Source organism: Mirounga angustirostris, unplaced genomic scaffold (assembly GCF_029215605.1).
Source record: "Mirounga angustirostris isolate CCGP_5_RB_7025 unplaced genomic scaffold, mMirAng1.0.hap1 SCAF_1, whole genome shotgun sequence".
NCBI classification, from domain to species: Eukaryota; Metazoa; Chordata; class Mammalia; order Carnivora; family Phocidae; genus Mirounga; species Mirounga angustirostris.
Window position 1 is genome coordinate 110,959,851 of NW_026991709.1, and position 19,571 is coordinate 110,979,421.

Genomic DNA, 19,571 nt, shown 5'->3' on the forward strand with positions numbered 1-19,571 from the left:
TGTAATCTGATTATTTTATATAATACAGACTATACTAATATACTTTTGAATAATTTATAAAATACTAAAATGACATACTTTCATATATAATAAACTCATAGAAATAATTGTAGACAGTTGTTACTAATTTAATAGCAAAGATATACGTATCTAAGTCTAAGGTAAGCAAGCAAAGAGAATTACTCTCTAAGTGTTAGTACAGAACTTAAGAAACCCTAACCACTAACTAGAGCACTATTTAAAACTTCTCAGCTTCTCCAGCATTAAATTAATTGCCCCCTTTCATATATTACTTTTTAATCCTAAGAAACAAGGTAAGTCAAGTCATGGCACATAAATAGAAGCTAATAACTTTAGAGTTCTATGGGAGTTGCGTCGGAGATAATACCTAAGTACATCATGACATTAAAAGATGGACTTTATTAACGACACCCAAACACATGTAATTCAAATAATGCCACTTATGTTTTACACCGATGATACACACATAAAATATGTTATATAAAGAAACACTAACTTTTCTCCGTTGCCCCAGGCAAACAAGGTGCCATCCTTACTAAAGGTATAGACTTTGCAATTTTTCCCAGATTCCCTGAAAATGACAAGAAAGAAAGTTTAATAAGCATTAATACTTTTCAAAAAACTGTGATTAAAAATTTACACTTACTACTAATTTAATGATTATGAACTTACATAAATTTAAGAAGTAATTCCAAAATGCTTTAGTCTACCAAATGCCTTATCTCTTACAATGCAGTGCCAACAACCACTGTAAAGTAAGGTGGAAATTGATCAACAGATCAATCTTAAGAAGAAAATAGAGCTCTTTTGGGTGAATAACTAGTTTGTATGAAAACTCAAAAATGTAAGTGAACGTGGAAGTCACTAACTGTCAGGCCTAACCTTGAGAGGGCTGAAGGATTTCAATATGGAGACTTTGTGAGGAATTCTCCAGATCACCTGCGTAACAACATAACTGGATAGAATATCCTCAAGTCGCCAAGAAGTGCCCCTGGATTTGAAGGACAAAGATCTTCCATCAATTTCTGATGTATAGAGACAGGAAGTGTAACAACAATAAGAGGATCTTCACACTAAATAAGTGTGGACGTCAGATTCTCTATAAAAACAGACCTAGGAAATCAGACTTCTTGGCAATATTCTATCCAGTGATCAAAACTTTGGGGCGCCTGGGTGGCTCAGTCATTAAGCGCTGCCTTCAGCTCAGGTCATGATCCCTGGGTCCCGGGATCAAGCCCCACATTGGGCTCCCTGCTCAGCGAGAAACCTGCTTCTCCCTCTCCCACTCCCCCTGCTTGTGTTCCCTCTCTCGTTGTGTCTCTCTGTCAGATAAATAAATAAAATCTTAAAAAAAAACCCACAAAACTCTTAAGTACTCTATCTCTCAACTGGAGATGGCTACTAGGAGTACATCTCCCAGTGCTAAGGAACACACAAACAGAAATGTGTATGTGGGCACATGTAGAAGTCCACAGCCATATGAATTATTAAATAACAAGCACTGAGAACTGAGCAGTACATCCCCCTTAAACTGGATACTATATTTACATTATTAATTCATCTGAAGATGACACTCGTGTTTCTGCAATCACATAATAATGGTAGTTTAGCCTCAGCTTGTAGTTACTGACCCATTTTTTGTCCTCTTCTCACATAAACAACTATCATCAAGAGGTCCTCCATCCTACACTTGTGCTGCAACTTATTTCATTTAATACCCAATCCTTGGATACCCCGGTTTTTAAAAGCTCCCCATGTCATTCTAGCATGCAGCCAAATTTGAGAACCACTCATCTAAAAGCTTGACTAGAATCAGGTTGTTTTTTATTTCAACCTGCATAGAAGGTAAGTGTCACGGAGTTCCCATTACTACCCACCAGGAGATACGTGCTGTCTCCTCGTTCTACTCTTAGTGATGCTGAGACTGTCCTGGACTCATTATGTGTGTGCCTCCTCAGATTCACCTTACCTTTCCTGCTTCCAGGCCTCAGTTATTCAATGAAGAGACCTGGCCACCTCATCTCCTAACACCACTGGTTGTCTCAGACTCTCTAGGAGTGAGGGCCACATTTTAGCAGGGCTTCCACTACGCCTATTGCAGCAGCAGGAAGAGGAGCTCCGACACTCAAATTCAACCTGAATAGACCAAAAGAGGCTCTGGCTGCAGATAACATTTCTTATGCTTCCTCTCCACAACTGAATGTTCTGAGGCACTGTGGTGCCTTATAGCCTCTCCAGAGACATTTTGCATCACCAAGCAGCCTGGCTATATTTTGTGCATTTGTGGTCAGCTCAGTGCACCTCACATTATATTTGCTTTCACTTCTTCCTTGACTTATTCCCTTCTCTTGGTTCCACCACCCCCCGCCCACATTCCTGCTGCCTTGGGATTATACGCCCCAGTGAAGTGCATGCAGCACAAAAGCTTTGACACAGACTTGTTTACTAGAGCAGTGCTTTTCAAATATCAATATGCATACAAATCACCTGAGGATCTGGTTAAAACACAGATTCTGATTCAGTAAGCTGGATCAGGGACTGAGATGTTATATTTCTGCACTGGCTCAAGGTGAAGCCAATATAATATAGCTGTTCTTAAGCTCATACTTCCTGTATCATGGTTCTAGAGAACTGGGGTCTAGTAAAAAACTGGGCAATAGATTCAGGTGATGTCAGCCTGATTATAAAGTTCCCCACTGATAGTTCTTCTAACAGTTTCAGCATCTTTTGATGATCATTTGCCCAGATCAATAGTTCTGAAAGCAGGCTCCCCAGACTTAGAGCTTTGGCATTACTGGGGAACTTGTTAAAAATTCCAATTCTTGGGCCCCACCCCAGATCCAATGAATCAGAAAATCTGGGGAGGGAGCAGCAATCTGTGTTTTAACAAGCTCTTCAGAGAGTTCTGATGCATGTTAAAGTTTGAGAACCACTGACAGATGATTTCTTTAAGATTACAATGATTATCTAATCTCATCATTCCTTTTGTATTAACTGGAATTCTCCTATAAATAAGTTTTCCTCATCAATAATTTGTTTACTCTGAAAAACTGTTTGTACAGGAAAGGCAAAATAAATGCTTGACTCCTTCTCTTGATTTATCAGTTTTCAAAGTAATGAGCGAGGACCCCATCAACCTCCAATGCTGACCAATAAAGATCTGGAGAGAGAGGAATTTTGGGTAGAGTGTTTATATCCTTGAATGTCTTAATCCTTTCAGTCATGATTCTTTCCAATTCTCAAAGTGCCCCATCTTAAGTTAGTGAGAACCCCCTAAAGTTGACTCCTGTGACCCTTTAACAAAGCCCTGTTAGTCTTTTATAGCTTCCTTGCTTTCTGGCCCAAGACGTCTCTAGCTCAATTCTTATATCTTCTTTCTAGACCTGCAGTCAGTCACTTCTGCAAGGAACTAGTTCCTGTTAGTAAGGAATGATGTTTAAAGATCACAATCTGTGAGGCAGGGGTATTCACTGCTACTAGCTTATCACTGCTTCTCAACCTTTTTCAGCGGACAGAACTAGAAAATACAAATGTTTTTATGAAAAGAAATCATGAGTTCATATCGATATATGCGTCTATCCTTTCATTCTTAATGCTGAAAAATCTTGGTTTCTAATGATGTTAATATAATTATTTGTTTTATCATACAATGGATTTAAAATGACAATTATCAATTTTCACTGATAATTGTTACCAATAAAATGACTGAATGCATTTCAGAATTTTGCATGTCATCATACGGTTATGCCACCAACTTAATACTTTTATTATAATTTTCTGTTTACCCATTCATTGTTTCTTTTTAGAAAAAAATTTATCTGTATCTATCTAGTTATATATATATTTTCTATTTCCTTCCTTTCCTCTATCTTTTTCATTGTCCGATTTCATGACGACTATAGGCAGTGGTTTGGCTCCCACATTTGCAAGTTTTTCTTCATCCCCCAAGATAAGATTCTTCGAAGCTTAAGGCTTGAACTCAAATATACTAAGGTCTACACTTTTTCTTTTAAACATGCTGAAGCTATTATTTTCAAATCTAAAGATCAATCATTTTTCTTGATAAAGAATATGCATTCTTTCCATCTTCTGTTAATATTATGTAACACACCCCAAGAAACCAGCCTATCCTTTCTTGTTCAGAATATAACAACAAAAATAATTTAGGATGTATTATACAGTTCCCTATTACATCAGACAACAATATAAACCATACCTTGAAAACAAAGTGCTTTCTGTAAAATGTGGTGGTCCATTTACCATGTACAGTCCTTCTGATCCTCGGACTAAAGAAACAAAGTGGAAAGAACCACCTTTAGTTTGTTAATAAACACTCAGTAATCACAAATATTTTAAAAAACAAAAAGCTTTCGGGGTGCTTGGGTGGCTCAGTTGGTTAAGCGTCTGCCTTTGGTTCAGGTCATGATCCCAAGGTCCTGGGATCAAGTGCTGCATCGGGCTCCCTGCTCAGCAAGGAGCCTGCTTCTCCTGCCCCTACCCCCACCCGCTCATGCACTATCACTCTTTCTCTCTCTCTCTCAAATAAATAAAATCTTAAAAAGAAAAAGCTTTCAAAGTATCAATGAAATTACTAAACATTTCATAGAACTACAGAATGTTAGCATTAAATGAGTACATTTTTCATTAAATAAATAAGAGTGCATTTTTCTTAACCCTATTGCATGAAACCATGCAACTGCTGGGAAATTAATACATAATGCAATGGAATGAATGTTTATGTCCCCCCCCACCCCCACCCAATTCTCATGTTGAAACCTTAATCCCAATGTGATGGTATTTGGAATTGGGTCCTTTTGGAAGTAATTTGATCATAAGGGTAGAGACCTTATGAATGGGATTAGTGCCCTTCTAAGAAGAGCCCCAGAGAGCTAGCTAGCTCTCTTTCTGCCATATAAGGATACAATAAAAAGTTGGCAGTCTGCAACCTGGAAGAAGAGGAAATATTAGAAAACAGGGTGGCTGTGTGCTTTATACAAAAAAAATAACAGGAAAATACAGAATATATCCAAAGTTCTTAAAAAATGTAAGGCATTAGTAATATATTTACAATTTCTCAAACTAAGAGAACAAGTAGGATGAGACACATTCATTTACTAAGTTCCAAATAACAGTAATACCCTAAAAAATAAAGTGGGAACAGAGTTCAAGATTAAGCAAAACCATCAATAGAATTAATTATATATATTTATATTTTTTTTAAAGATTATTTATTTATTTGACAGAGAGCGAGCACAAGCAGGGAGAGCGGCAGGCAGAGGAAGAGGGAGAAGCAGGCTCCTCACTGAGTGGGGAGCCTGATGTGGGGCTCCATCCCAGGACCCTGGGATCACGACCTGAGCCAAAGGCAGACACTTAATGACTGAGCCACTCAGGTGCCCCAGATTACTTATATATTTTTAAATGGCTGAATTAGAAGTTTCTAAAGCTGGGGGCGCCTGGGTGGCTCAGTCGGTTGAGCGACTGCCTTCGGCTCAGGTCGTGATCCTGGAGTCCCGGGATCGAGTCCCGCATCGGGCTCCCTGCTCGGCGGGGGGTCTGCTTCTCCCTCTGACCCTCCCCCCTCTCATGTGCTTTCTCTCTCATTCTCTCTCTCTCAAATAAATAAATAAAATCTTTAAAAAAAAAAGTTTCTAAAGCTGAATCAAAGAAAGTGATTCGTTCATTTGAAAAAAGCTTACTGAGTAAAAAATAAAAACTACCTCCCAGACCCTATCTTGAGTACTGGAGATACAACAGGGAGGAAAATCAGTCTTGTCCTGACCTCATTAATCACATAATTAGTCAAATACATGGAATTCTGTAAGTGTGCTTAGTGCTACAAAGTAAAGATCTATGGGGCCAATCCAGTGAATAGGGAGTTTTGATCTAAAAATGGAAGATTAGGGAAAGTGCCATTGAGTACAGGATTTGTGTACTGAGATCTGGAGGATGGGTACAGTTAACAAGCAAAGAGAACAGGAACAAGTGCCAAAATTCCATGGCAAGAGAGATGAGAGAGCATCAGAGGCCTTTATGGAAATAACTGGAGGTGGCCGAAGTCAGGCAACATTGGTCTGTGGCCTAAGGTGGGAAACTTCAAAAGGGTTTTAGGTGAAGTTCTAGAACCAGATTTGCATTTTGAAAAGGTCAATCTGGGGCGCCTGGGTGGCTCAGTTGGTTAAGCGACTGCCTTCGGCTCAGGTCATGATCCTGGAGTCCCGGGATCGAGTCCCGCATCGGGCTCCCTGCTCGGCGGGGAGTCTGCTTCTCCCTCTGACCCTCCTCCCTCTCATGCTCTCTGTCTCTCATTCTCTCTGTCTCAAATAAATAAATAAAATCTTAAAAAAAAAAAAAAAAGAAAAGGTCAATCTGGTCCAGTGTAGAGAATAAACTGGAAGAGATTAAGAGTGGATAAGACTATTCAAGACAGTTCTGCAGTGGTCCCACAGGAGAGTATGGAAACTTGGACGGATGGGGGGCAGGGGAAATGGTGAATGAGTGTTCAATATTTAGGAGATAAAACTGGCAGAACTTGTTGATGAGTTACTATTTTATCAGCTAAAATTCTTGCTAGCCACAAAAGTTTAAGTGCTGAATAGAAGAAAAACTTATGCTAAAGTTCATGGTTATATTTTGATCTGCTTCCTTTTCTGCCAACTGTTCAAATCTTCTACTCTTCCCTTTACTAAGAAAGCAGCAGAACTGACAAATAGGGGCCGCTCTTGGCTCCATTTCCCTTCTGAAGGGACAGTTCTCATAATACTGATCTTCTATCTGAGAATTAACTAGCTCAATTTTCAGATATTGAAAGTAATATAACTTACAGTCCCAAAGTAAGTAATTTAAAGTTAGAAAGTTATTAAGGAAAAGAACCACTGATGAACAAGACAAAAATCTATGCCCTCATGGAGCTTCCATTCTAGTGGAGGGACGGAAGATAAACACATAACTAAATGATGAGTTTCTTGTTAGATATCCACAAGTACACAAGTCAATACCATGTTTCCTCATATGCAGAGCACGAGACTGAACTGTCAAACTGTTACAGGTCATTTGGCCTTGAAAAGAATGAAGCCTAGCAAAGTGTTCTGCATATATCAAGATCTAAACTCCTAACACTACATGGCTTACAAGGCTCTATTTGATCTGGTCCCTGCACAGCTCTATGTCTAGGCATTAATGAATCCATAACTGCACTCAAGGCAATAATTTCAAAGGAGCTCAGTCTATTGCTATGTCTTGAATGAAACACTGAAGTTATCTATTTTAAGAATCTCTAATGACATTAGAAAACATTTTGTGCCAAAAAATGTTTTCCTACAAGATTTTAAAACTATGAACTATAATTCTCTAGCATCAAAATTCTCAACTGTTTTTCAGTTTTTTGGCTAAGATCAAGCATAGCATCAAAATTCTCTTACTACACAGGCAAAACAGTGCTATTTCTCATCACCAAATCATTTGCTGTAATATCATGTACGACACATTAGCATTTAGAATAGGCCATTCATTTCTTAATACTGTAATAATGGTTTTCACAAACATTTATTTGAGAGATTAATAAAAAGTGAATTTACCAAAGTAGGGATTTTAGTTACCAGATTACACTTTATTACTAGGTTACATAAAATTGTGTCAGCCTAATGAGGTCCCTCCCACAAGCTGCTATTGCAATTTAACACATTAAGGGCTCTCTTACAGAATTTATATACAGGCCTAGGAAAATAAATCAGCATTTTGTCAGTGAAGCCCCAATGAAACTGCAGTGTAATTAGAAAATGTGCCATAAGATGATGTAATCAAGCCACATTCTGTTGTCTTAACTGTTGGCCCTGAGAACATATGCCTAAAGTGACTGGCAAAAAAGAAAAAACAAGCTTGGGCGCTTGGGTGGCTCAGTTGGTTAAGCAACTGGCTTCGGCTCAGGTCATGATCCTGGAGTCCCAGGATCCAGTCAGCATCAGGCTCCCTGCTCAGCAGGGAGTCTGCTTCTCCCTCTGACCCTCCTCCTTCTCATGCTCTCTCTCTCATTCTCTCTCAAATAAATAAAATCTTTAAAAAAACAAGACAAAACAAGCTTTATCGAACTGATCTCAGCTTCTTGTGTTCTCATGAACTTGTAACTAGTGACGTTGGTCCTCTATATTTGTTCATTTTGCTGTTATCACCAACCACAATGTTTACTTGAGGTGAAATTCAAAGTTTTTGTACATTATACAGCTGACTCTTGAACAACACAGAGGTTAGGGGTGCTGAATCCTGTGCAACCGGAAATGCGTGAATAACATGACTCCCCCAAACATTTAACTACTAATAGCCTACAGCTGACCAGAAGCTGTATCGATAACATAAATGGTCAATTAACACATATTTTGTATATGTATTATATATTATATTCTTACAATTAGCTACAGAAAAGAGTTATTAAGAAAATCACAAGGAAAACACATTTACAGTGTTGTACTGTATTTATTTAAAAAAAAAAAAAAAACGTGTAAGTGGACCTGCGTATTTCAAACCCATGTTGTTCAAGGGTCAACTGGACTAAAGTGGCAGCTACACTGCAGAACCCACGAAGGTAGCCTTCTGACCACAGCAGTGGGAACTTTCAGACTATTCAGGGCAACCAGCACAAGGTTGTCCTTTTCTAAAATTTCTATTTCATACCTACATACCAAACTAAGACAGGTGGAAAACTCCAAAGGATCTACTATAGACTGTTTACCACCCCCCTCATTCATATGTTTAAACTTAATCCCTAATGTGATGGTATTTGAAGATAGGCCTTTGGGAGGTAATTAGATCAGGAAAGCAGAGCCCTCAGGAATGGGATTAGCACCTTTATGAAAGAGATTCCAGGAAGCTCCCTTGCCCCTCTGTCCTATGAAGACACAGCAGACAATGGCTGTCTTTGAACAGGAAGCAGGCCCCCACCAGACACCAAATCTGCCAGTACCTTGAAGTAGACTTTCCAAGACTCCAGAAGTATGGGAAATAAATGTTGTTTAAGCCACCCACTCAATGATATTTTTGTTACTGGAGACTGAATGGACTAAAACAGAACAGGAGTGAGGAATGAAAACTATTTAACCCACACTCTTTCATACAGATTGTTAACTCAAAATCTTAAAAGGCAACACTTGACAGAAAAGTCAGTGTGAAGTGTCACTCTTGAGTGTCACTCAAGTAGCATTCAATCTCATGTGGTTCTCACTTCCTGGTTTTAGTATGTTTCTGGAGAAGCAAAATCTTGGATCAAATTGATCAACTGCTTTTCAACATGCACATGTTCACATTCTAAATAAAGAACAGTTTTAAAACAAAAATCCAAAAGTTGTATGTTCTGATTCCATTTATATAACACTCTTAAAATGACAAAATTATTGAGGACAGATCAGTGGCCGCCCATGGTTAGAGTAGGAAGGAGGGTCTGACTATAAAAGGGAAGCATCTTTTTCTTCTTTTCTGAGAGAGAGAGAGAGAGAGAGAGCGCGCGCGCACATACAGTGGGGATGGGGTGGGGTGGGTGCAGAGAGAGAATCTTAAGGAGGCTCCACACCCAGGGCAGAGCCTGACACAGGGCTTGACCTCACCACCCTGAGATCATGACCTGAGCCGAAATCAAGAGTTGGACGCTTAACTGGATGAGCCACCCAGGCACCCCAGGGTAGCATCTTCTTTGTGATGATGGAGCAGTTCTATATTCTGACAATGGTGGTTACATGAATCTACATATGTGATAAAATTTCATAGTACCATATACACACGCAAACTGGTGAAATCCAAACAAGGATTACAGTTCAGTAAATACTACAGTACAAGTATCAATTTCCTAGTTTTAATAATGTACTATGGTTATATATTATCATTGGAGAAAGCTAAGTGAAGGGTACATAGGAAACTCCCTTTATTGTTTTTGCAACTTCTTATAAGTCTTAAATTATATCAAAATATAAGCCTTTTTTCTTTTTCTTTTTAAAGACTTTATTTATTTGACAGAGAGAGACAGTGAGAGCAGGAACGCAAGCAGGGCGGGTGGGAAAGGGAGAAGCAGGCCTCCTGCCAAGCAGGGAGCCCAATGCGAGGCTTGATCCCAGGACACTGGGATCATGAGCTGAGCCGAAGGCAGACACTTAACGACTGAGCCACCCAGGCACCCCTATAAGGCTTTTTTAAAAGACCATCATTGGGATGCCTGGGTGGCTCAGTCAGTTAAACGTCTGCCTTTGGCTCAGGTCATGATCCCAGGATCCTGCGATTGAGTCCCGCATTGGGGAGCCTGTTTCTCCCTTTGCCTGCCGCTCCCCCTGCTTGTGCTGCTCACTCTTGCTCCCTTGCTCTCTCTGACAAATAAGTAAATAAAATCTTAAAAAAAACAAAAAACATTTTTGATAATGATTGTTCACAATATGGCAAGAAATTAAACCAATCAAAAGTTTGGGGAAAAGTTTTTTTTTTTCCTTTTTTTTTTTATTTAAAGATTTTATTTATTTGAGAGAGACACACAGAGGGAGACTGAGAGGGAAAAGAAGACTGCCTGCTGAGCAGGGAGCCCGACACGGGGCTTGATCCCAGGACCCTGAGAGTATGACCCAAGCCGAAAGCAGATGCTTAATAAACTGAGACACTCAAGCGTCCCTGGAAAAAAATTTTTCAACATTTCTCAAGAATAGATTTGCTTGGGAATACCGAACAAAAGTGCTTCATTAAAATAAAAAATTGAATAGATCAAGATTTTTGTACTAAGGTAAAAACGAAGTCCATGAGACAAAAGTATAAACCAGAGCTACTTTAAAACTGGTGATACTGTTGGTTATATTCTTTATAACAGATATGTCTATTTTACGGGAACTAATTATCAATTGAATTCATCATAAAAATCATACTGCGTCACTAGTCTTGTTCATACATATAAATCACTATTTAAAGCAAATATTTTACTTCACATCTCCTTACACAGAAGCATAACTATGAAAAAGTGCTGTTAAGACATTTTGGAACCACTAAGATACTTCACTGGATTTAATCAGTTTGAGTAACTTATACAAGAATAAGTGGATATACAAAGTGTATTAGAAGACACACAAAATCAGATTCATAACAGAACATAAACTGTATTACAAGTTAATAAAAACAAAAATAAATATGGATTCAAAAGTTCTTTTCAATAACAAAAACAATTTTTGTATATATGACTTTCTAATGAGGAATTCATTTTAATTAGAAGTATGACTGAATGTGAAACATTGAATAGAATGTAGATAGTTTAATATAGTGTACTGAGAGTTGATATGATCCCTTGTTTTTAATGATTTTCCCCTTTAATTAAAGGGGATCTGGAAACATGCTCTATTAGGAAGAAAAACCTAAAATGTGAACAGCTCTTTTCAGTAAAGCAACAAATAAATGCCAGAGTTTCACAGAGAAAAACTGTTTAAAAACAAGAATATTAAATATTGTACTTAAATAATATCTTTCTAAAAATCAGTAGCCTTTCTGGATACTCATATACCATTTATTGCTCTAGGCCTGAGTTAGTATGAGAAAACTACTAGGCTTCAACAAATGAGGGTTCTATGCCAGGGATATGGTGATCACTATAATGGGATACTTTTTCCAACCCTTACACCCAGTGCAGTACCTATCAATGTAGGACAATGACTCCATTTTGAATAAATTATCTCAGTGGCCTCAACCAGGCAAGCTAATTAGAAATATGGGTTTCACGTAAAGGCCACTGTTTTACATGCCTGGAATCTAGGCCCCACCTTTTAGAAGACTCTTGATTCTCCAAGGGAAACTATCCAAGGGTGAGAATGTAATTTGGTCCTGGTGATTTGATTAAAAATTGACTGATTCAAAGATGAGCAAGATCCAGCCAAGCCAAGCCAAGCCAAGCCAAGCCAAGCCAAAGACAGCTAGCATTGAGACTGGCAAAAAATGTGCTTTCCTTTGGGGTGCTAAGCTGGTTGAATGTAAACATGGAGAATGTTAGCCTGAGAATGAATTTTGTTTTAAACATTTATTTATTTTAGAGAGAGAGGGCACACATGCAAGCAGGAAGAGTGGCAGAGAGAGAGAGGGACAGAAAGAACCCCAAGCAGATCCCCCCCAGGGTGCAGAGCCCAACTCGAGAGGCTTAATCTTGCGACCCTGACCCCAAGACCATGACCTGAGCTGAAATCGAGTCGGATGCTCAATGGATTGAGCCACCCAGGTGTGCTTTGGCTTTTTGTCATTTCCAATTAAAAGCTGTGACTAACACAATTTACTGGGCAATGTCCAAATTATTTTAAACTCCAAAATTCCATGAGTCTAAGTTTTAAAAAAAGATTTTGGAAGTAAAGGAATCTATTATTGGCTGAAATATCTATACTAACAATGTTTAAAAAATTAATCAATGCGTTCAAGTAAAAGCAAAATGGACAATGAGGTTGAATGACTGATAATAATCCTGATTCTGCCAACTTGCAATGTGAATCTCTCTGGGCCTCTATAAATATGAGAATATGAGAAATTGAATGATTAGCTAACCCTGAAGCTCTTACAAAGTCCTGGATTTTAAGCATTGTAAGAAAATTATCATTCTTAGTTAATTTGACTATAAATGATTATCCTTCATTAATTTATTCCTCCATCAAACATTTAGAGTGTCTATTGTTTAACATGCACCGTAACTGGTACTGAGAAGACAGGGACGAGTAAAACTCTGCCCCCGCCACCAAGGAGTTCACGGTCTAGCAAGGCAGAAAAGCATCTAAACAATCAGATAATTAACCTACGTGAAAAAGGAAAAAAAAAAAATTCAAGTATATATGAAGTACAAAAATAGCCTGGGACTGACTGATCATCTGGGAAGAGTGAAGAAAAGCTTCAAAAAGCAATGATGTCTGAAATGAATTTTAAACGATGAAAAGTAAGCCAAATTAAGAGGAACAGGATAGTCCTAGACTGAAGAAGTAGATTTTTCGAGGGTTTTATAAGCAGTTCAATACTGACGGAGCACAAAATGGGGGGGGGGGCAAGGAAATGCAAAGAGCTTTTCACAGATTATGAAGGATTTCACATGCTATGCTAAACAGGATGGAATTTACTCTGTAAGCATTGAGACGACCCTGTAAGGATTTTTTTTTTTTTTAAAGATTTTATTTATTTATTTGAGACAGAGAATGAGAGACAGAGAGCATGAGAGGGAGGAGGGTCAGAGGGAGAAGCAGACTCCCTGCCGAGCAGGGAGCCTGATGCGGGACTCGATCCCAGGACTCCAGGATCACGACCTGAGCCGAAGGCAGTCGCTTAACCAACTGAGCCACCCAGGCGCCCAAGGATTTTTTTTTTAACGTGAGAAAATTTATCAGATAATTTTAATGTACTATTTTTTATAAGAGTTCAAATAAGCATTTAGTATTCCAAAATTGTGAATAACATACTAGTTATCTTTATGAAGCCAGAGAAAAAAATTCATTTAGTTATGTAATTATGCCTTTTAAACTGTAATGTGCCTGGCATAATCATCTAACAAGTTATAGTCAGTATTTGATAAATATCTGATGAAGGAACTGTGGTACCCAGATTAATATGAGAGGAAGTGGGGCTTAACAATAAAGATTTTAAAATGCAGAACGGGAGGGGCACCTGGGTGGCTCAGTTGGTTAAGCGCCTGCCTTCGGCTCAGGTCATGATCCTGGAGTCCTGGGATCGAGTCCCACATCGGGCTCCCTGCTCGGCAGGGAGTCTGCTTCTCCCTCTGACCCTCCCCCTCTCATGCTCTCTGTCTCCCATTCTCTCTCTCAGATAAATAAATAAAACCTTAAAAAAAAAAAAAAGATTTTAAAATGCAGAACGGGAAAAAGTGCAAAAGTTTTTTAAGGATCCTTTCAAGTCTCCAGGGACATAAACCCCTTCCTCAAAAGTAGACAACCTTGGGGCGCCTGGGTGGCTCAGTCGTTACGTGTCTGCCTTCGGCTCACGTCATGATCCCAGGGTCCTGGGATCGAGCCCCGCATCGGGCTCCCTTCTCTGCGGGAAGCCTGCTTCTCCCCCTCCCACTCCCGCCGCTTGTGTTCCCTCTCTCGCTGTGTGTCTCTCTCTGTCAAATAAATAAATAAAATCTTAAAAAAAAAAAAAGACAACCTTTTTGTTAATGACTTTTTCCCTTCGATATAAGCTATTCATGACTTTAAAAAGGCCTCTATTCTTTTCTCTCCCAACTCCCCTCTCTTTATTTGATACTGGTACGAGAATCCCAGCCGTTACCGTAGTCCAGTCTTCCCGGACACAGTCCAAGACTAATTATCTTTTCCAAAATTATAAACTCTGCCTCCGCTTCAAAATCTCAGGAATGCCCTCATGTTCAAATTCGAAAATGCTCATAACCATTTCAATATCAGACGTTGCTAGATCATTTCTATAATGCTCACTGCTACAACCCCAGAGCACACTTTCATCACTTTAAATCCACACTACCACAGCTCTACTCTCTCTATTCGGCGCTACGAATCTCATTAAAGCGAGGAGCACAGAATTTGGTATGTATATATTTATATATATATATAATCAGGTGTATTTAATATGTGTGCTCATTCTAGGGACTTAGCTATTTATATTTGTTCCTTATTAGAGAAATAAATGATTTCTCACTGTCAACAAGGTCTGTCACCAGATAAGGGTTCGTATAAAACCAGTGTTGTACACCCGGGGTAACAAATTCAACTTGCACTTTCTGATCCTATCTCCCTTCCTCAATTCCAGTGGAACCTAAAGCGACAGGAAGGAATGATGGATGGGCCAAAAGGGAGGGGAACGCTGGAGCCCAGAGGCGGGGGCCTCACTTCCGATTGCCACGCTACACCAAGAAACCCAAAGGCCCTCTAGCTCTTCCACAACTCACAAAGAAAGGTGGATAAGACACCAGTGCTTCTCGGGTTATCCCCAAGAGCAAAGACACAAAAAGAAACTGCTCTGAAAAACAACCCCTTGCTCGTTCAGGACTCACCTGTCAGGAGCGGCGTGGACGGCGCCATCTTGTCCCGGAAAAAGAAACCCATGCGCTTGGGTCAGAGTTCACGAGAGCCAAACCCGGCCCCTACACGTCTCCTCAGGCGTGGAAACCGCGCAAAGCTGTTTCCGGTATCAAAAACTTCGGGGCCAATTCACTTCCGGTTGGAGAGAGCAGCGGAAAAGGAGCCCGAACGCGCACGCGCAGCTCCGGGGCAACACTTTAAAGAGCGTCGCGGGGCTGGACGAGGGCCCGTGCGCCCGCCTTCGTCCTCCCTCTCCGTCTGCTTCAGCAGGCGGAGCCCGCACTTCCGCGGGGCGGAGCCCGTCCAGTGCTGACGTTGGCAGCCGAACCCGAAGTAGTTCGAGGCTACGGACAGCGCTGCCCGGTTGTTGCGTTGCATTTCCTTCCTCTTTCACTCCACGCTCCCGGCGGCGGCCAGAGCGGCGGTGCAAGACTATCCCGGCGGCCTGCTGTCGTCCCGCGCGCCCGCCTCCCGGCCGGCCAGTCCGGCGTCGTCAGTCGGCGCCCCGCGCCCGGCTAGCGCTCGTCTAGCCCAGGCCCAGCGGCCGGAGCTAGCGCCCCGCCTGAGAGCCTCCAAGCTCCGGCGGCGCAGGCACCAGGAGCAGAGCGTCGCGGCGGCCCAAGGAGAGGCGAGCGAGCGCGTCCAAGGGGTGGCTGGGGCAGGTGGTGGCGCCGCGAAGATGGTCGCCAAGCAGCGAATCCGTATGGCCAACGAGAAGCACAGCAAGAACATCACCCAGCGCGGCAACGTCGCCAAGACCTCGGTAAGGAATGAGCAGGCGCCCCTCGGTCCGGCAGCCCGGGCTCAGGCCTGGGTCGTAGGGCCGCGTCGAGTTCTCCCCGAGACCCGAGGCTAGCGGACCAAGGCCGCAAGCTGGACGCTAAGTTGGCGGGGGCAGGCTGGGGGGAGGGGGTTCGGGAAGGTGGGTGCTGGAGCTTGGCGGTTCGGGAACAGAGAGGAAACCTGTGAGGTGAGAGGACCCGGCCACCTGACCCAAGGTGTAGGCTGCAGGAGCCCGGGGTCGGAGCGGGGTTTTGCATTTGAAAAGGGAATTTTCATTTTTGCAGAGAAATGCTCCCGAAGAGAAGGCGTCTGTAGGACCCTGGTTATTGGCTCTCTTCATTTTTGTTGTTTGTGGTTCTGGTAAGTGTTTTGGGGCTACCTTTGGGTAAGGGCGTTGGATGTAGGGCTTGGGATGACGTGGTGACCCATCAGTGGTGAATCCTACCAGCGTAGTTCTCAACTCACCTGCCGGGAGCCCCACAAAAGTCACTTTCATCTGAACCGAATTGCTTGTCCCACATATGCACAGAGGGTGGTGCTCCAGAAACTTCTCACAGCTTGATCTGTGCTCACAGGAGATCAGAAAAGGAGGTCAGGTCCTTAGTAATGATCAAGTTGGAAGAAATTTAGACCAAAACAAAAAACCCTTACGGAATGAGAATTCAGAATGTTTTGCAGCCTCATTATCGATACATTGCAAAAAAAGCTTAGGAACATGATGTACGTATGGACGTTGAACTTAATTTAACGTGTCCCTGAATCTAATGTCTTTATGTCAAAATTGGGTATATTTTATAGAGTAAAGCTCTTGCAAAGAATTGATTCTTTATAAAGGAAACGGACCTGATTGGCAACTTAATGTATGAGATAAATGTTTTTAGATTAATTAAAGAAACGTTTGCCATATGGTAGGAAAAATAAGTTAGTAGATTATCCTGCTGTTAAATTAATAGATTGTTGCCTCTGCATATTACAGAATACCTTTCCTCTCTTCATTTATTATCTTAATATGCAGGTTGTTGATATTGAAGTACATGTTTCTGTTTTTTACATTCTGACATTCTAAAGTTACTGAGGTTTCTCTTAAACATTTCACTTTGCCTGCCTCCTAAACTTACGAGTTAGAAGCTTTTTTGATAAATGGCCAAGAGCCAAGCAATTTATATAACCTAAAGATTATCAAATTTCAGCTTTGTGAGAATGAGGAAACCTGGTTATATTACAGGCCAGGCCTTAGAAGGACACTTAATATTTTGGGGATAAATCAAAAATAATTCTATGCTAGAAAAACCTCTTTGCTTTGGCACTTTAAGTTCTTTCTAAAATGATTGCATATTGCGAAATCTCTTGGACGTTTAGAAATAAAATTCAGAGAAACTGAAATTTAAAAATTAATTTAGACATTGAATTGTTAGAGTAGGCTTGTCTTCATTTTTTATTTCAGTGAAGTTACATAGCATTTGCAGGTAAGTTTAAGGGTGCGCTTGGATTCTTGTGAACTACCTTAATAAGTATCAGTTGCCAGACCTATTTTATTCAAAGCATGCATACTAAAACATTTGCTCTTTCTCTTTACAGCAATTTTCCAGATTATTCAAAGTATCAGGATGGGCATGTGAAGTGACTGACCTTAAGGTGTTTCCATTCTCCTGTGAATTTTAACTTGAACTCATTCCTGATGTTTGATACCCTGGTTAAAAACAATTCAGTAAAGCATCCTGCCTCAGAATGACTTTCCATATCATCCTTCATTTGTCATTCCAAGGTTTCTTCACGAGTCATTCCAAGTTTTCTAGTCCATACCACAGTGCCTTGCAAAAGCACCACATGAATAAAGCAATAAAATTCTATTGTTAAGCTACAGTAGTGGACCCTACTTATTCAGTCAGTAAAGAGTAAATTTTTTTTAATGTGGTTATTAAAACAGTATCCAGTATAGATAATTAGATTAAGTCTATGTAGACAGGGTCTAGATTTTGTTAACCCTAATGTGTAAATGCAATTAGCTTAATTTAAAATTTGGAGTTTGGTTTTTATATAGCTAGGCACTTTGTTACTGTATCTTGAATTGAAAGCACACTCCCATATAAGGTCATGTTAACTGTCCTGTAATAAAGTGCTTTTAATGGAACAACTACACAGCCTAGTTTATTTCCCATAATCTTTAGCACCTAAATTTTTTAAAAGCTTCTAAATGCTTAATACAAAGGGAGATGCTTATAGCTGCAACATCTATTTTAACAATGTTATTTCTGTTACACTACCTTGGATTTTGCATGAGTAATTATACTAACCTGAAATGCCATAACAAAACAACTTGATTGAGCATTTTGTAACTTAATGAGTTTCATTTTCCCTAAAAGCTACCATGGTGGAGTAAAATCAGGGAAAGTTTATGTCACCATTGATTTCACCAGAATTACTTTAATATATCAAAGGGGTCTACTGTGCTAGACAACATTTTAGGGAAAAATACTACTAAAACTGGGTGTCTCATCAGGACATACTGATGAGTCCCATGTGCCATAAGACATCTTAGCACATTAATAGCACTTTTAATACCAAAAAAGGCACATCAACTAAAAAGTTACTTAGTGTTTGGAAATAATTTTCTAGATTTATGATTAAAATTTTGTTAGGGTACTAGATACATCAGACTGAAGTGCCCTCTGGAAGTAAATGGATTTACTGATAAGGATGTCTTTATAGTCTTCCCTTTGTTGTATAATTTTATAGGTTATGATTGATCAAAGTTTCTTTTTACTAATGGTAAGGGTGAGAAGGCATGTTTTGGGTTTTCTGGTACTGTTGAAAATTGTTAAGTTTTGGCTATTTAAATACTTAGTCATAACTTGATTTAAAAAAAAATAAAGCCTGAGAGGTGTCTCTGTATCAGTGAATTGGAAAGAAAGCTGCTCGTTTGCTTTGTTAATTGCCTCAGGATATCTCTTTTAAAATAAGCTGTTTTAAAAGGAACAGAAGGGAAGTCTGCTACCTAATACACAGTGTGAACCTCAGAGCTTCTGATACCCCTAAATGTAGGGGGAGAATGAGGGAGAGGAGCAGTTAAGAATGTTTAGGAATTTAACTACTCAAGAATAGGAAAGGAATCAGCCGACCTTGGACCAGCAGGTTTTTATCTGCACTGTTACCTGCCTTTCTCACCCAGGAAATCAACCCTGTACTTGTTTCCTTCTTTGAAGCCAGTGTCTTGGTTGACTAATTCTATTTTATTGTAACTTTAAAAATGAAAGTTACTGTTCTAAATTTATAGCAGGTGCCTTATTCTTTGCTTTGAGTCAAACCATTCCATATTAGAATTTCCCCTGGTTTACTTTAGATAATTGGCTTTAAGATGTTAGGGTTTGGGTTTTTTTTAATTGTACAATGTATTAATTTGACTGTTAAATTGCTATAGCTAGCAATCATTTTACATATGTAAAGTTGCATTCCCTTTGTATTTCATGTGTAATTTCCTAATTGAGAACATTTTATATTAAGGATGGATTATGCATGTTTGGGTCAATGAAAGCTATGTCTTATTTGATTTATCCTTTAAAAATAAAGTTCCCTGAATATTTGATGCCTTCTAAAAGGAAATGATTTTACAGATGTCTTACCGGAGTGTACTTTTTGTAGTTAATAGAAAATTATTTTAAAGAATGCCTAGTATTATGTTGTACTTGAGTTAAAATAAATAGTACCCAGAGACACATTAAAAGTTCATAACTGGGAATAAGTAGC

At 39.8% G+C, this 19,571-nt stretch overlaps 2 protein-coding genes across 6 annotated transcripts in view; one reads left to right on the top strand and one right to left on the bottom strand.

The window, feature by feature from the left end:
- Positions 1–15,158, bottom strand: part of EIF2A (eukaryotic translation initiation factor 2A) — a 49,080-nt gene extending 33,922 nt beyond the window's left edge. For 2 of the 5 annotated variants that reach the window (XR_010410092.1, XM_045903555.3), the window contains exons 1-3: positions 15,017–15,062; positions 4,238–4,307; positions 518–592 (exon numbers count right to left, since the gene is read on the bottom strand). Coding sequence is in view for 4 of the 5 variants with exons in the window: in XM_045903555.3 (XP_045759511.3) it covers positions 518–592; positions 4,238–4,307; positions 15,017–15,044 (173 nt within the window). In the remaining variant the exon portion in view is untranslated. Of the gene's footprint in view, positions 1–517; positions 593–4,237; positions 4,308–15,016 lie in introns of all 5 variants that reach the window. The other 3 variants (XM_045903556.3, XM_064586332.1, XM_064586323.1) reach the window with 3 other exon arrangements.
- A 128-nt stretch (positions 15,159–15,286) lies between these two features.
- On the top strand, positions 15,287–19,410 carry SERP1 (stress associated endoplasmic reticulum protein 1). Its single transcript, XM_045903557.3, has 3 exons — positions 15,287–15,807; positions 16,112–16,187; positions 17,406–19,410. The coding sequence occupies exons 1-3, from the start codon at positions 15,724–15,726 to the stop codon at positions 17,444–17,446; spliced, it is 201 nt and encodes a 66-aa protein (XP_045759513.1). The 5' UTR covers positions 15,287–15,723; the 3' UTR covers positions 17,447–19,410.
- Positions 19,411–19,571: the final 161 nt, after the last annotated feature.

What these genes read in the sequence shown, in the direction of transcription:
- SERP1 (XM_045903557.3), top strand. Translation starts at nt 15,724, where the DNA reads ATGGTCGCCAAGCAGCGAATCCGTATGGCCAACGAGAAGCACAGCAAG. An exon ending in GCAACGTCGCCAAGACCTCG is followed by an intron (nt 15,808 to 16,111) that starts GTAAGGAATGAG and finishes TCATTTTTGCAG; the next exon opens with AGAAATGCTCCCGAAGAGAA. An exon ending in TTTTGTTGTTTGTGGTTCTG is followed by an intron (nt 16,188 to 17,405) that starts GTAAGTGTTTTG and finishes TTCTCTTTACAG; the next exon opens with CAATTTTCCAGATTATTCAA.